The sequence below is a fragment of the Carettochelys insculpta genome, chromosome 3 (genome assembly GCF_033958435.1).
Source record: "Carettochelys insculpta isolate YL-2023 chromosome 3, ASM3395843v1, whole genome shotgun sequence".
Taxonomy (NCBI): Eukaryota; Metazoa; Chordata; order Testudines; family Carettochelyidae; genus Carettochelys; species Carettochelys insculpta.
Window position 1 is genome coordinate 128673279 of NC_134139.1, and position 18194 is coordinate 128691472.

General features: G+C 40.7%; 1 protein-coding gene across 1 annotated transcript in view; it reads right to left on the reverse strand.

The window, feature by feature from the left end:
* The window catches only part of LIN28B (lin-28 homolog B), a 150723-nt gene extending 132841 nt beyond the window's left edge, over positions 1-17882 (reverse strand). Inside the window, exons 1-2 of the mRNA XM_074988836.1 lie at positions 17828-17882; positions 7042-7090 (exon numbers count right to left, since the gene is read on the reverse strand). Coding sequence (XP_074844937.1) covers positions 7042-7075 — 34 coding nt within the window. The 5' untranslated portion in view covers positions 7076-7090; positions 17828-17882. The remainder of the gene's footprint in view (positions 1-7041; positions 7091-17827) is intronic.
* Between the last annotated feature and the right edge of the window lie 312 nt (positions 17883-18194).

An 18194-nucleotide genomic window follows, 5' to 3' on the forward strand; every position in this document is an offset into this window, starting at 1 on the left:
TGAACGTCCCCGGCTCAGGTTCCCAGGGAACCCTCCTCGGCATTGTGTGCAAAACCATGCACAACGCCCACACACAATGTGTGATGTCCCCCCCCCCCTCCGCCCTTTGTTTCACGTTACTCGTTCCTAGGCAAAAGAAACGCGTACCGGAAACGCCCGATCACCTTAATAGGCTTCGGACTGCGTTGAGGGTTAGCGTTTCCTAGCGTTTTTGGAGGGGGGATGGGGCGACGGATTGCACTTCGCAGGTTTCTCCGCCATCTCTTTCCGGGGGAGGGGATGTGATTAATGACTTCCTAAAGAGGAGCCTACTTTCAAGCCTCGCGTTAGAAGGGACCTCAGTCAGCAGGGTTTGTTCTCTAGGAGCGTGGTGGTGGTGGTGATGGAGGAGGAGGAAAAAAGGCTGAAAGAGAAAAGCAGCATTTGCTAGGGAGGAGGAAGGCGAAAAAAGGGCACGGGGAAAGAAGACAAAGAGAAGAGGAATAATGCTGGACTGGAGACTGCAGTTAGAAGTCGCTACTACTAGTTGGTGGGAGAGTCAAATCCATATAAGCAAAGGGATCCAGCAGGCTTCGCCGTTCACTAAACAGTGGAACTCTCAGGTACACGAGTAGGAAAAAACACATACATTATTTCTACTATTGTACTTGCTTCCCGTGTTTCGGATCGTAAACTGTAAAATGCTGCGGAAAAGGAATTATTCACAAGTGCCATTTCTTTCACATTCTGCCTGGGGAAAAGGACCTGGGTAAAGTACAGAGTCGGGCAGTTAGGAAATATATAAAACCATACTGCCCATATTGAATAGTAACAAAGAGGAAGCCGTGCTAGTCTATACACTATCAAAACAAAAAGCAGTCAAGTAGCACTTTAAAGACTAGCGAAATAGTTTATTAGGTGAGCTTTTGTGGGCCAGACCCACTTCTTCAGACCAGAACAGACTCAATATTTAAGGCACAGAGAACCAAAAACAGTAAGCAAGGAGGACAAATCGGAAAAAGATAATCAAGGTGAGCAAGTCTAATTCTTGACCTTCTCCCCCCCCACTCCTCCACTCTCTGATTTGCTCACCTTGATTATCTTTTTCTGATTTGTCCTCCTTGCTTAGTGTTTTTGGTTCTCTGTGCCTTAAATATTGAGTCTGTTCTGGTCTGGCTATGGTCTGAAGAAGTGGGTCTGTCCCACGAAAGCTCACCTAATAAACTATTTCGCTAGTCTTTAAAGTGCTACTTGACTGCTTTTTGTTTTCATACTGCCCATGTTTTTCTTGTCAACAAACCTATTCAGCTGACCACGTGGGTCATTGCCCGGGAAAGCTTAAGCTCCAATTAATCGGTTGGTCTGTAAGGCGCCAAAGGACTGCTCATCCTAGTCACTGGCACTGCACAATCAAACTGAAAGCTGGTGACTCTTCTGCCCCTGTAACAATTAAAAAGTAGGTTATAGCTTGTTAAAATCCGAGGAGACCGGGTTAAATAACTTTCCGATTAAAGTGGCATTAACCCCTCCTCTCTGTATACCCTATCTTATCCCAGCCTCATAAACATCAATAAAAAGTCAAAGCAAGGAACTGTGAGCCGCTCAGATCTTGTATTTGTGTTTTGTAAAATTGCAAAGCACTTGCTGTTTATAGAGGCGGCGTCAATCAGTCTGCCCAATTAGGGCAAACCCCCTTTGCTGCGATGGGGCCTGTTGACTTTCTGTTGCTTTTCAGGAGTGTGTAAATCGCTCGCCTTTGTCTTTCATTGGTCTTTGCAATAATATGGTGCCCGCTTGAACATTTGGTAAAATATAAGGGGCTGGGCAAAAGTGTAAAAGCACAAGCAATCTGGCGAGTGGAGAAACTCGAAATCCCGACATTCCTTTGCAGTCTTCATAAATTTCCGATAGGTTTTTTCAAAGGTGGAGGTCTACTTCCTACCCTGACCTGCCTTACGCATTTGGGCAATAAACCCTTCCCTGTTTCGTTTCCCCTTCCTAATAAATGCAATTAGTTTACGAAGGTGAACGATTATTCAGCTCCTTATGCATTTTTAAGACTGCAAGCTAAACGTTTCTCATGTCACAGTTCTCTCTGTCGCTATTTCTCATGTATATGACAGCTAGTATATTTAATTTCAATGCTGATATAATCAATGGCAAAATGAACAGGGCAGCTTAGAAAGAACAAATATGGAAAGTATTTTCTACACAGAGACTGAAATAGACAGTGTACACATGAAAACATCCATCGAATATTTGACAAGCCTCCCAAAATCAGAAAGCATCTATATACCAGATTTTTTTACAGTACTCCTTTGAAGAGTATATACTTCCAGATTGGTCTCCTCTCTGGGCATTTGGCTGCAGAATGCTATGGAGACTAAACTACTGGTTTTACTGATACTGGACACAAATCAATTGAACCTATTTGTTGTTTATATAGAGAAATTGTCTTCTTTCCATATAGTTTGGGGTTTTATAAAAAACACACACGCTTTTTCTCGACGAAATAGGGCAGAATGCAACCCATGTGGGTCACACCCGCAAGAGATCACCTACACTGCGGACTAAATGGTGATTTCGTAAATTATTCTTGCGCCTGAGGGGCGGAGATTTGGGAGTGATCTTCACGGAGATTTCCAGGCCCCCAGTATTAGTGGAATTAAGGTTGGGGTCGCTGGACTGGTCACTGGTGTGGGATGTTAGGGGCTCCTTCATTTCCTGCCCAGGGCATGAGGCTTGCACGGTCTGCGGGCGGTGAGAGCTGTTGCCAGCCGGGAACTCCCGCAAACCTTCCCAGCGCCACTCGCCAGCAGCCCCAGCCCCGTTTGCTGAACGGGCGCGGGGCGGGGAGAGCCGAGGCTGGCGGCCGCGTCTCAGGTGCCGCTGGCCGGACCCCGGCCGTGTTCTCCCCACGGAAAACACGCCTGCGGGCGTGGGCCGGGTCCCGCGGCTTTCTGGTCTCCCGCGGGTCCCGGCCTTCGCGGGGTTTGTTCATTTCACCCCGGCCCGTGCGGCAAAAGGCGGGCCCGATCCTCAGAGGCGGGTCCCTCCGACAGCTTCCCTGCTCCGGCTTTCAGCCCGCCGCCGGCTGGCTCGGCTCGGCGCGCTGGTCCAGAAAAGCCGGAGCCGGTGATAACCTCCTGGAAAAGGGCCGGGGGGGGGGCGTGTTTCTAATTCTTCTGGTCGCTCTGGGCGGCCGCCCCGGATCCCTGCCCAGGGCCGGCGGCGGCCCCAGGAAACCCGGGCGCGCTGCGCTCGGGGGCCTTCGCTTTCCGGCCCACCAGCCGCCCCTGGTCTCTATAACAGCAGATCCCAGGCTGCGGCCCGGCGGCTGGGCCGGACACCGCGCACGTGGAGCCGGGTCCCGGGAAGGGGCTTTGCCCGGGCACCAGCCGCGCCGCCGCTCTCCGATCCCGGCCCCACGGGGCTGCTTCCACCCAGGCGGCCAACTTTCCGCCCCGCCTCGCCTCGCCTCGCCTCGCCCGGCCCCGCCCCGCCCCGCCCCTCCCCGCGTCGGGGGCTCGGGGTGGGCCCCACCTCAGCCGCGGCGTGGCCGGCTCAGCGGGGCGGGCGGCCCCCTCCGCGGCGCTGCTGGGGCCCCCCTCACCTCCCGGGAGGGGCCGCGGCAGCGCTGCGGGCGCCGGGTCCTGGCGCGTTTGACGATTTCTCCCGCTACGGACCCCGAGGGCTGCGCGTGTCACCCCCGACCCCCACCCCCGGGTGTCCGCGCGCTCCCAGCCCCCCACCCGAGCGCGGCGGCTGCAAGGCCGGAGCGAGGCCGTCTGGCACGCTCGCTTCCCCGGCGCACAACGCCCGGGGCTCGGTTATCGCGCCGTCCCTGCGCCGCAGGCGCGAGCTGGGCGGGTGGGTTTGGGGGCAAAGGCTGCCCGGCCGGCCGGCACGCGGGAGCTCTGGCCCGGCCCCTGGTTCCTTACAGATCCCTCCTTAGCCCGAAGGTGCGGCGCTGGGGGCGGACAAACAGCGAGAGGAGATTCAACGCCCTAAACCAGCCCAGGCGGTTCCCATGCATTTATATATGTATTTTACACACACGCACACACGATCTCGCCTCCCCCCAAACCCTGGAGAGAGAAGAATGATTGTTGATGGTCATTTCCTTCCCCTTTCCGACGGCTCTGGGTCTCCAATACAAAAGTTCACGCCCGTAAATGAGCGCAGGCAGCGGGGCTTTGTATCAACTTTCCGCTTTTCTCCCTACCCCATGTCTGACAATGTAAGCGGGGATCTTATGCTTTATAACCGAAGACGCTTCTTCGACTTATTTTCAAAGGTAAATTAAATTAACCTCGGGTCGGATTAAGTTGTCCTCCCCCCGTTACACACTCCAACCTGCACTTGCCTATCTGTTTGAAGATTAAGTTACTGACATTTTATGCCAACGCCTTTGCTATTTACCTGCTTCTATTAGATTGTTAATTATCGAGTCATCTAATCTGTTTCCACTGTTTTCCAGTATTTGTTGAAAACCTCCATCCAGCAGGGCTGGTTATTGTGGCATCTGTGTTTGGAACCCGTTGCTCCTTGAAGTTGAGGACACGCATGTGACCACGGGAGGGTGAAGGCAGGGTTTTTGTAAAGGCTGGCTCACATCTCAAGAGGTGGCTGAAGGCTGGGAGTTTGAGCTCTGGCTCTGGGAACACATGTACCAACCACGATTGTCTCTTCCCTCCTGGCTGAAATAACCTCTCGTAGAAGATTTTAAAAAAGGGATGCTGCTTGGTCCTGCCAAGAGGGCAGGGGACTGGTCTCAATGACCGTCCCCCACCCCGTCCTTTCAGTTCTATGAGATGTGTGTGTGGGTGACAACAGTTTTATTTCCACGTCCGCATCTCTGGTTATATTCATAAATAATCACTATGGGGGGGGGGGTGTAAAAGCACGTGCTTTATTTCCACGTGCGCAGCTCAGGTTATATTCGTAAATAATCAGAGCTGGAGGGGGTTACAATGGCCGATCTGAAATCCTGCACAGTAAAAGCACTCGGAAATCGGCCCGGTAAGGGGATGCTGCTCACACGCTGCAATAGCGAACCCCGCACTGGCGGGTTGGAGAGGCCTTACTGAAACACCCCAGGACCTGCCGTAACCCTAGAGGCGATCCACAGGCATTAGGACTCCGGAGCCCTGGTGCCCGACAGCATGTCCCCGCGGCGGATGTGCAAGTGCTCAGGCTCGCTTGCCTGGCCAGGCTTAAGGAAGCGCCGCCGGAAGGTGCGGCAAATTGAGCACCAGCCCCACATGAGGGTCCTCCCCTGCCAGGCCGCTGGCACGTCCTCGTGCAGAGCCTGCGCGAGAGCCGCCGGCCGTACACGGCGCGGGAGGAGAAGGAATGGAAGGGCCGCGGCCGCTCCTGGGGACCGCCGGCCGCACCGCAGTGCCGGCAAACGGTGGGCGGCGCTAGCCAGGGTGTGGGGCGGCGCAGCCCACTGAGCAGGTAGCCAGCCGGCCCCGCGAACACCACCGCAGCCCCGGGGCTCCCTGCCACGCGTATGGGCTCGGGCCCGCTCCCACCTGCAGGTCACCCAGGGCAGAGGCCTGGGCCCCGCGAGACAGAGCTCTAAGCGGCGGGGCGGGGCGGGGCGCGCGCGCGCGCGTGTGTGTGTCACACACCCACGTGTAGCTCTCTGCCGCCGGGGGGAGGCAGAGCCCACGCACGGAGGCTGCCCTCTGAATATTCGGCGGGTTCTAGCGGAGCGGAGCCACCGCTGGAGTTCCCAGCCCAGCGCGCCGCGGCGCTGCCCAAGCTCACTCGGCCGTGCGTGTACCCTGCCGGGGGGAAGGGGGTAAAAGCCACCACCAGAGGACCTCCGCCCTCTTTTATTCGCTAGCCCGGGTGACGTCAGGAGCACCTTTCCGATCCCTGACAGGCATGCGCCTCACCCCAAAAAGTAGCAACTAGAACAGAGCGAAAGCCGCTGAACTTCAGCGGGCTGGACGCAGGCTCCAGGCTATTGCGCCAGCTCTGCAAAGCCAGGTAAGCAACAAACGCCGATCACTCCTGCTACTGTCGTACATGTCCTAAGGAGCCCTGCAGCAGGCAATGAGCAAATGGAGAAACGAGGTGGGAACAGTGGCTGTTGCTGTAGGGAGAGATCTTAAACGGTGAGTTTTCCCAGGTAACTATTTGGTAAAGTGAAATACGGATCTGTTAGCGCAGCTTCCAGGGAATGAACTCAAGGAATGCTGAAGACCGAAACCTGGGCAAGAGCAGTCACAGGGAGGCGGCTGTATAGTCAAAAAACAAAAACAAAAACAAACAAAAAAAGCAGTCCCGTAGCACTTTAAAGACTAACCACACATTTTATTAGGTGATGAGCTTTGGTGGGACAGACAGATCTGAACAAGTGGGTCTGTCCCACCAAAGCTCATCACCTAATAAAATGTTTTGTTGTCTTTAAAGTGCTACAGGACTGCTTTTTTGGTTTTATACAAGAGCAGCCAGCTTGAAGGCTAATCCCCACCCCCAGCTTCATATGCCAAGGAAAGTGTTGAGCAAAGTAAAGCACAGCCTCAAGAACAGGTAGGTAAGAACTATTCACCAATGTGAGGATGGTGCAGAGTGACATACTGACATTGCTGCTACGGTAAAGATCAATCTGCCATTGGGAAAGATAGGCATTGACCCTTCTCATAGCTAATATGTCCGTTATACTTAAAACTACTGAGTTGTTTGTCATTAATGACTAGACAAGTTAAAAGAACTATGGTGTGTCACAATGTCATTCTTTAATATATTTCAAGATGTTCTTAAATTCATTATTTTGGCTCACAGAATGACAACTATCTTGTGTTTATAGCTTTCTGTCTCCAGCCCAGAAAACACCCTCAATTTAAAAACTGTTAGATGGCAAAAAGAAAACCTTAGAGGAAAAATTCATTATTTTTCTTTAATTCTAATCACACTTTTCCATACAAGAAATAGTTTCATTAGAGTACATTGTTATGGGAGTTGGAGGCACCAAATAGTTATGAAATACCCATTTCCCCAATCATATATGACAAGTCAGCCATATAAGACTCTTTTAAAAAAACTGACCTGGGCCTGAGGAGACCTTCTTGAGTGACCTCATCGTCTTCTGAGGAACCTAAAATCAGAGAGCTGAAGTCAGTATTAGCCAGCAAATTGTACCAGAGCACGGTATTTAATTACCCTTTCTCCAGTTTAACGGCTCATTAGAAGGCCATAAAATGTCAGGGCTTTGACTCTGTGAAGTGATCTGTAAACTTTTTAACTGTTTCGAGGCTTACCTAGCTCATCAGAGTCACAATTAGGTAACCAAGACATGTAACAATCAGCCAGTTACAATGTGTGTGGTGGGGGCAGGGCAGGAGCTTCTCTCCATTCTTTGAAGGCATTGCCCCATTAATAGCCTTCTTATAAAAGTTAATGAGGAAGTCAAAATACACGGATTTGCTGGAGACTGCAAGGTGTTGTTTTCACTTATCAATATTTCATCACAATAGGTAACTCAAGTACTAGTGGTTGTTGGCTTTGCCATGCTTAAACCATACACTTTAAATCATTAAAAATCCAGTTTGTGGCTTTACATATAATCAGAAAGATATTTAAAGGAAGTATCTTGAAATAAAATTTTGGTCCAATTGTACTAAATTGTATAGGTCATAGTATCAACCTAAGAGTATCAATAGGAAAATGCCTTCCCTTTAAGAATAGTAAAATCCCAAGCAATCATTGGTTGCATTTTAAACCAATTCTTACATCATCTCCAAAATTTAACAGAAACTTGATCAGAGACCAACACACGACTACTTTCTTGGTGCTAGATGTAATTATGATGGTCTTCCTCCCTAAGCAGGATCTATCTGATGTCACAGAATAATGCCAGCCAAATGCCAATCAGTAACATAGTACAGTAGATAATACGAGGTACTCAAAGAGAGCCACTGTATTTGGAGTAATATTGGTGCTCAGGCTGTGGAGATTATTTACAACAAGGAGGAGGAATATATCTGAACATGCACAAACTCACGAAGCCTATGTCCTTCCTGTCTCCCTCTACCTGATTTTTATATACTCTGTTTTAACTAGGACCCACCCAAAACAAATAAACCACTTCATATGGTTCTCTTTGGATGTGAACCTAAATCTCTTCTCCCTTTAAAGACAATGGAGATTTTTTGCTATTGGAGAGCATGCCCTGACCATTGATTCTGGCCTTTTCCTGCAAATGTGTAAACATCACCTTCCTTCTCACTGTGTGAACAGTCAAAGACAAGTGAGAATCAAATGTCTGTATATTAACTTCTTATCCTCTAGTTAACCCCACTTCTTTATAACATCAGCAAGTAGAAAAGGTGATAGCCAGTTTGTTTTTTCTTGCTCTGCAGTTTTTCCTTTCTTCCCCCCAGTTTTTCTTTTTGTGGTCATCTATAGCAAATTTTGTTTCCCAGTAGAATGACATATAAATTTTAATATTAAATTTAACCCTACTTTTACACCTGTAGCTATTACAGTCCACTCTCCATTTTAACTTGGCTCTTCTGCCAACCTGCAGCGGTGTAGCTTTTGTCTCTTGGATTTAGCTACATTATTTATGCAGCATAATGAAATATGCAAACAGAGTAAGAGATCCTTTCCTGGCTTTGACAAGTGATGTGCTTTAGTTTATGGTAGGATTCAAATTAAAGTACTTTGGAAAAGAAATATATTAAGAATTGCAGTAACCAGAGAAATTGGTACACCCTGAAAATTAGGCAGGGTTTAAAATGTTTTTTGTCACTTTATTCAATGTATTTGTAAACATTTATGTATAAAAATATGTGGCTATCATAAGCAGCAGGATAGATTATTATCCAAAAAGTAAATGGGATGTAACTGATCTTAAAGACTTGGTCAAAACTCTAAACATCTTAATTCTCTTAAATTAATACTTCAAATGGTGTAGTTGAAACAAACAAAAAAAAAAACTAGTTGTCAGAAAGTCTATTGCATTAGATTGAAGCCGATATGTATTTAGTCTTGTATTTAGAGCATGTTTGAACCCGAAAGTAGCTAATGCCACTAGTTATTCCTATACTTCAATATAAACATTTTCAAGCAAAGTGGTATCTGCAATGTAACGTGGAAATTAATATTTAAATAAGCTACACGATTGCTAGTATAATTTAATAAATGGTAATCAAAGGTTATATACTAAATCAAACCTAGTAAGAGGCTTTTGGGGAAAAATATTCTTTGCTTTAAAAGTCTTTCGTTGCTTTAACCATTTAATTATTACATGCCTAAGTAAAAACTAATTGTAGGAATACATTTGAAGATCCCATGCACTCATCACAGTATAGGAAATCAAATCTACTTAAACGAGAGTGAAAGTTAAAGGGACTATCAGATTATAAACTATATCTATGAAATAATCTTTACCTTTGTTACTGATAACACAAACAACAATTTAATGTTTTTTCTTGCCACTTACTGCGTGTTTATCTTTGGGGATTCATTCATATTGGGCAGTGAAAGGCAGTAAAATTCTCAACTACTGAGTGACAATCTTTACTCTCTGATATATTTTGCTCTAGATCAGAAACACTCTGTATAACTTTTTTTTTCCCCATGAGTAATGTACCTGGATGCTAATATGTAAACTATATTCTTAAATTCAGTCACCTATATTTGATTTAGAGCTGATTATACACTATATCTTATAACTTTTTAAAATAAACATTATCTTGATACATAATTTAAGCACTATACCCAAATATACAAACATGCTTCTACACCTGTGTATTATATAATTTTAACATTTAGCTTTAATACAAATTTTTAAATCTGCCAGTAGTCGTTCATTTGCCTCCAAAAATTCTCAATGACCAGAAAAGACTACACAGCATTTTGGTGTTCACATACCGCAGAGGTTTAATTTAAACAGTAGTACTTGTGTAAAAAAAGTGTTAGAAAATCATGTATTAATAGTTTATCCTAACAATTATGTATAAAGTCATTGCTCTGTTTCAGACATTAGTCAGTACAAAATTTTAAGATGAGTTTTCTCCTGCCCCCACTGAAATCAATCATAATTTGGACACTGATTTTACTGTGAGTATGAGTAAACTCAGTATTTTAGTAGTATTATATTGTCTAAAATCCATTTACAAAATACACCAGAACACAAAAGTAAAATACAGAATAATTAAACAGGTACTACTCACTAATGAGCAAATATGAGTCAGAGAAAGATAGGACATTTTTATTTTCTATTTACAGCTCGACTGTAGGGTGGATTTTTAAAGGACTTTAGGGCACCTGTCATAGAGGCTGAATTAGATAAATTATGAAAACCTAAATACTACACTACACGTTGGTTACTTTTAAGAGAAAATGCTAAAGACTTTAACACTTCTATTTAAATTGCTAGCTGTAAATGTGAATAAAATGTAGAACGTATATTAAAACATAATTAATGTTATTATGCTTAGTATATACTTCACTTTTTGCAGTTCATTCAGCTGCTGGTCAGTAACAAACAAATCATTCTATTTGTTTGTTTATAGTCACTTTCAACTTCTGATTGAATGCACCCACAACATACTCCACTATCTTGATTGCACATGCTGCAGAGAAATGCTAATTTAAACAAATTACTTGACACTTAACAATACTAAGATGTTTACGAATTTTTAGAAATATCAGTAGTTTTCACACAAAATCCTAAACCTCACTAAAGAGTTTTAAATGTACCTATTATTGTAACCCTTACTTTCTTTTAATATTTCAGTAAGATACGGAAATGAATATAAAATACACTTCCCCCCAGAAAAGTTAATTACATTATGTAATATTTAATACTTCTGGAAAAGCTTGGAAATAAAACACACAGAATAAAACACTAGAATGCATCCACATCCTCAAGTCAGTGGCTTCCCCATCCAATATTGTATAATTTGCTAAATATGCAATATACTTCCTGTGAAATATTCTGTTCCAAAATTATGACTGAATTTCATTTTCTTGTGTAATTACACACACTAATGTAACTGTGTTCACAAATTTCTTCCCATCCTAGCAGTGTGAGCATTGCTGTAAACATTTTAGGAAGTGAAGAGATAAAGCAGGAAAAATAATTCCTTTTAATTATCTTCTAAATTCAAGTACTCAACTGGAAAGGGTTTTTAATAAAATCCCCCAGACTGACTTGGTTTTACTTAATTTTTTTTGTTTTGTGTTTTTTAATGCTCAGAAAATAGAAGTTTATAACTGATTCCAACTTCTGAATCTTTTGTATGTGTTAAAAATGTTTACTTTTTGTAGATAATATAAATAGCTTGGGGATATTACCAAGCTATGATCTGCTGGCATATGAAATGAGTTAAGGTAGGCTATTTGATACACTTTAATGTAGGCACTTCTGATAATCAGAGGACCCAGTTCTGCCCCCATGAAGTTTACTAGACTTCCATTAGAGCTCAGTTGGAACACGAGCACATAAGGACAAAATCTGCTCCCAATGAAATCAAGACTCTGAACTGTTCTAGTAAAGCAATATAAATTGGGGATAACTAGCTCCATTGACCTCAGTGGTGTGGAGACTATTGCTGACTCCAATAGGCTCAGCAATTGATTCTATAAAGTGAAATTATTACCATTCATTTTAATATTTAGTTTCTTTTTAAATTATGTGCTTTGATCCCAAGATCCCTGAGCCTAAAATTGTTAAAAATATCTTATGTGTATATGATTAAATAGTTATAATAATTGTATAATCAAGAAATCCAATTGATAAGATCATTTCTAATTCCCTTTTAGTGAGTTTAATTGTTCTTAATCAATACAGTATTATCTATTTTATATAATTTGTATTTAAAGAATGTGAAAAAATCTTATCTAGAAAATATTTTGCGTATTTCAAAAATTCCATAACACAGAATACTGAGGAAATTTTCATTCAATTGTAACCAATTTTATTTGTCAAAGGTACAAAAAAGTCCAAACATACAATTTTTCAAAAGCAACTATTTGATTTTGTCATATTTTCTGCATTAGAGTCACATTTACAGCTAGCAATTTAAAGACAGCTTGTCCAAATTGGAGCAATTTGCATTTTCTTATGCAAATGAAATTATAAATACATCATCTTTTAATGGGACTGAACTTGATTTCAAAGTGATTGTTTCAGGAAGTAGCTAATAGTGTTCTTTTGTTCACAATAGCATCAGTACTTGCAACTGAGACCAAAAAAAAAATCCAAATGTATTAGTTATTTTACAGTAGTTTCATGCTTGAAAGTATTAGATTATTTGTAAAATTCAATAGTGATTTATTCATATATAGAGAAAAAAACAATGGAACAATATTTTTACTGACAATCAAAATGTACCCATAGGCAGAGGAAGAAAAATGCTCTGTGAGAATTCATCAGAATACGTTTTAATCAGTTATACAGCTTTAACTTTTTGAATTGGACCATCTACTATTATTCATTCTCTGACACCCTCTATAGTTACCTGCAACTATGAAAATGTAAATAGATAATTTGGGGGAAGCTTAAAAATAAATATTATCCATCTGTTTTGTTTGTTTGTTTTTAAATCTAACTGGAAAGCCTACTTATGATCATTGGTTTAATATGTATTCAAGCTATTAAAAGGTTAACACAAGTATGTGTTTCTAAAATGAATAAGAATCACGAGTTTATAAGCCATTTTTAAGAATGTTCACAAATGAAAGAATCCTTAATAAATGCTGGAAACATATCAAAAGGCTAATCATAAAGAACTGTTATGGCAATATTATAAATTTTAAAAATTTAGCTTGTAAAAACATATATATATACACGTTTCCATTCCATGTAATTACATTACATTTTCTGTGTCCTCCCAAATGAGGTATGAACATCACACTGAACTTAATTGTAAATGAGTTTGTAAACTGTCCCTAAACTCAGCAAAGCCTCAATTTAAATGCAATTATTAAGCCAAAATCACAATATGAAATCTATAAATAAAATGAAGTTGTAAGCTGCATAATGTATAATTTGCAGTCAGGTAATAAAAGCACTTTTTGCCACAATGAATTTAAACACTTTAAAACTAATTCAGGAGATGAAGTTGCTGTTGTATATGCATTACAGTATTTTTTAAAAATTTTACCTGGAAAATTATTCTGTGTTTAAAAAATTATATACTTCTGTAAAAGCTTCAGCATGATTGGTTGTAGATTCTCAAGAAGCATTTCTAAATTCATCTGCTGTATTTCAGATATAGTCTCTTCATGGTGTTAACACTTAATTTCTGCTACATCCTTTTTACTCCCACATTATTTTTGTTGCTTTTATACAGGCTGTCTACCTCTAAAACTCCAAGCCTTTTTTATGTAATTATTATTAGTGAATTGTCATTTAGAAGTCTAACAGATTCACAAGCTTAAATTCAGCTCCTTAATATGTCTTCTTTTTGGTGTGAATATTAACAACTTACCAGGAATAAAGTAACCAAGCTGAAGAAAACATATAAAAGTAAAATGATATAATGTGTGGTTTGTCAATAGACACTGCTTACACAACTAATGTTGATCTAATATTGATGTCTCCTTTTCACATACACGTGTGTAAAGCAAGAAACAACTCAGAGTAGGTGACATTTTCCTAATTGTAAAAGAAAATAGTTCTATATAATAAATGTTTGAGTCACTGGTCATGTTTTTCAACAAAATAATGCAATGGTAACTCTTGTCTTTTAGTGTAAATCATTTATTAGTTTGAAATGAGACTATAGAACAATACAACTGATACTAAATTCTTGGAAATGAGAAACTTTTATCTTGAAATTTATTTTTCTTACAAAATGATTGCACATATGCAAGATTTATTATGAAATATGTACAATGGTAGAACATCTAAAATATTACTAAACAACTCACTCTCAGGACTGCATTACAAAAATAATGTTGAATGTGCATATATTTTCAACACCAGTTTAACCTACATATGCATGTTGGGTTCATACTGAGAAACCTTTTATGCACTGCAGTGCTTTCAGTAATATAGATATTGATGTTATATAAAAATAGGTAGTATATAACTGAGTTAAATATAAGTAAATGGCTTCAAAAACATGAAAACACACACAGGAGAGCATTTTAAAATTTAATCATAGTTAAAAACAAAACCAAAAACCCTACACCTTTCTGAAAGGCAGTGGGAGTAGCAGAACATACTATACTATATACAATAAAATAAAAAAGGTTTCTTCAAGCAAAATATAACTGACAGCTTTAAAAACCATTTCATTGGTAGGAACTATCTATTGATATAAAGAGGAATTTATTCAGCATAGCTTTTTGGAAGGGAAAGCAGTTATTTTTAATCTAGTGTGCATCCACACACTCACACCATGTATTCTGACAGTAGTCTTAAATTTTCAGAATTTTGTTTAAAACAAATATAGGTATATAAACTTTTTGGGACCCTAAGAACTTTATTACATACTATTTAGAAAAATAACTAAATTCCATCCTTGAGATTCCCTGTTGCACATACCACTAGTATCTAGACCATTTAGAGATAGTAAAATAATAAATTAAGGAAGAAATGGTAGCGTTGAAACCTAAACGTGTATATCCATATTTTAATCAAAGTCAGCATAAATTCAGCATTGAGACCCATAATTGAGAATACAAATTATTTGAGAAATTGTGTAAATCTATCCCTATTTCTTTGTGAAAATTGATCAGTTAACATTACAGGCCTCCTTTTTTGCCTCTGTATAATTAAGCTTTTGTTCAACCATGAAAAAACTAGAAACTGATTGCCTGAAAATGAGCTACATGACCTCCGTCCTGGTTTGTCACCTTTGACCTTTAATTTGAGGATCCTGCATATCAAGTCATTCTATTTTAGGAAGCAGTATGTCAAAAAGCCCCATGTTTAAATGTTTACCACTTACATATAAAAAAGTAGCAAATTAATTTACTTTATTATACAACTTTTTTTTTAAATGACACAAAACATGAACTGGTCCACAAAATATTTTATGTAAGAGAGAGCTTTTGCTATCAGAGAGATTGGAACTCAAAACAAATTTAGAGGAGATTTTCTTAGGTACTGCTTGGATCCTCCAAATTTTAACTTTTTATCTTTTACAAAAATCTCATGTTCATATCTATCGTCTTGCTGTTAATGAGTATATGTAATTACATGGACCTTGTCCATATCACTGATTTTTTTTTTAATTCATTGGGCACATACTTTGATATTAGCTCTCAAAGGACCCTTACATAATTTGAAATGTATTCAAAAATGGCTTAGGTCTAAACATTGTTTAATTAAAAATGTGACTTTTATGTTAAATGTAGGCTTCGTTTTTATGTATGATGGCTTAAAATGCCTTTATAGTAATAATGGACCATTTTCAAATAAAGTGCCATAGTATTGATCGTCCTGTACTCATTCAATACCAAACTAATACAATTCACTGGCTACAGCTTCCTTGAGAGAGAGCATCTATCTTCCCACTACACTTAGTGAATGAATGATGCAAAAATGAGATAATAAAGGGAAAAGAAAACTTACTAGAGTTATCCTTGCATTTGAACCTCCACAGAACTTCTGGATATGTTTTTCAGTTGGATTTAGTAGTGATCAACATGGCTGTCTTGATTCAGCACTCCGGTCAGCGACATCATACAGTATCATGTCATAGGAGGAGCTAGTCCATAAAGGCATGTACCCTCATATTTTCAAAATACAGCTGGCTTTATAAAGTACATCTGCCAGCTATAAATAGTGTGCATTTTAGTTATATTTGAGAACTGGAATCGTATTCTGATTAATAAGTTAGCAATTATGACTCACAATGTATGTTTTTTAAGCTCATTGTGGGGGGAAAAATGGTTCCTTTAAAAGCTACTTTCTATCCAGACATTTTATAGGAGAATCATCGGGGGGGGGGGGGGGGGGCGTCTCTTTCTCTCTCCTGCCCCAAAAATCACTCCAGAAATCAAATTGTTTAACTATGATGCAAACAGAAAGCTACTTCAAAATGAAAAAAAGAACAACACCTTTAACTGCCTAAGCCTTGTAAGTCATCCTTCTGTGGAGAATATGATCTGAAATGCTGCTTGTGACTTATCACTGCATCGTAGCAATGGTTTAGACAGTGAAGATTTTGGCCTAGACATATGAAATTTTCATTATTTCTCTCTCTTCCCAAAGTTTCTAAAACATATTTGTTGATGTCTCCTATATTGACTTTACTATTGATTTCTTGAAACATTTTTTTTTTAAAATTGTCTCCCTTGAAGCATTAATTTTATAAACATAACTTTGATAGCTCGTTTATTCATAAAATCTTACATTTTCCATCACAGCTGTTTAGAAAAATATGTACGAAACAGTCTGTTTATAAGAAGTAGCCATTACTTTGCTATTTCATATTACATTGTTTCATGAGAACAAAGAGAACTTGGCTTTTTGGTGTACTTATTAATGTGAGGTTATATATTTATTCCAGATTTTAGTGATCTGTCTTGCTATGTACTAGACATTCCTTCAGAAGAATACTGTTAACTGTATATCTTGTGAATAATTTTCAAAAAAGTAAATGACAATATTTCCAACAAATAAGATATCATCTTTACTTTGTAATGTGTTTTAAAATGAAATGTTCTTTCCTATATGGTTTACTGTACAATTCAGTATCAATCTAACTCTAAATGGTTATTGCAATTTAATTATTAAATACTTTGATAAATGCTTTGTTACATTAACATGATGTTAAAAACCATCCAGATATTTATTAGAAAATTATGCAGTTTTTCTTAAGAGTAGTTAATACTGATGACAATTCATGCTATAGTATATGCACATAAACTAAAGTTCCAAATTATGCTATAACTAGAAAATCAGTTAATGGCTCTTTAAAAGTAATGCTGACTACATAAGCAACACACCTATCTCCTTTAGCAAAAGCTGGTAAGCTGTATTACTATTTCATTCATTTGAGCTACAGTATGAGTCTAGGTAGACATCTACTAAACACAGCAGGGAAAAGATTAGCAATTAAATGCATACCATGTTTTTTAGGTGATGTGTTTAACCTTAATAGACTAAAATGGATAAACTAACAAGTGTTAAATCTTTCTTCCTCTAAAACGTAGTTTAGAATTTACACTATTTTTAACATACTGGTTGTATGCTTTTAAGAGCTTGGACTAACTGGCAACATTAGATATGTAGTTATGTTTTCTAATCTTTTCATGTACATACAGGGTTTGAACTAACTGATTTCTTGTCAAATCAGATGAGTAAAATGCCATGTGTTTCGTTAAAATGTCAAAACATAACTCAAAACTAGAAATTAAACGAAGTATTTTCTTGCCGAAGATGAAATACTTTTACCTTGCCAAAAGAAAAATATACTTCTGAAACTAGTTCTAAAGCCAGGCATTCTAATCTATACTCATACATCAAATTGACACAGCCAGATTTCTATCAGTGATTGAAACCAGAAAACAGAAACTACATAGTTTAGACATTTATTTGTTTTCCCTTACATTACATGCCGTCAACACAACAACTTCACACGAGAACAAGCACAGTACTACATTTTTTTCAAGTTTACCGTTAAAATCCCCCAACTATACACAACACCGCTAGGAGCCATTTATAGAAAACACCGAAGGGGAAAATGCAAGGAAACACAGAGATCGACCTAAGATTTCATTCTGTTGCCTGAAACAATTCAAAATGGCGGCCTTACCATTACTTACATTTAAAACCCCGTAGAGAGGACAGGGCATGAGCCCAAACAGTAGCCTCCCCTCCCATGCCCCCACACAATAAAAGGCACTGAAGGGCAGGAATAATTACCAAGGTGCAATTAAAAAACAGGCCCTTTGGGGCACAAATCCGTGCAAGGCAGCTGCATCCTCGGCGCGCTAGTCAGTTTCAAGCTACGCCCAATGTAGTTTGTCCGTCCACTTTCCTCCTCCACTTTCCCTTTGCACCGGCTTCAGCGCCAGGATCGTGCTCCTCCCCAGCCCCACTGGGGCTCCCCCCCCGCGCTCCCAGACGGACAGTGCCGGGCTGTTTCCTTGCAGGGTAACCGCGACCGCTGTGCTGCCAGGGGGAAAAGGTAAAGGGAGCGCAGGACTCCCACGCGCCCCGGACGCCCCCTGGCGCCTAGCGGGCGCAGTTCCACCTGCGGGCATCCCCTGGCGGTGCTCGCCCGGAGCGG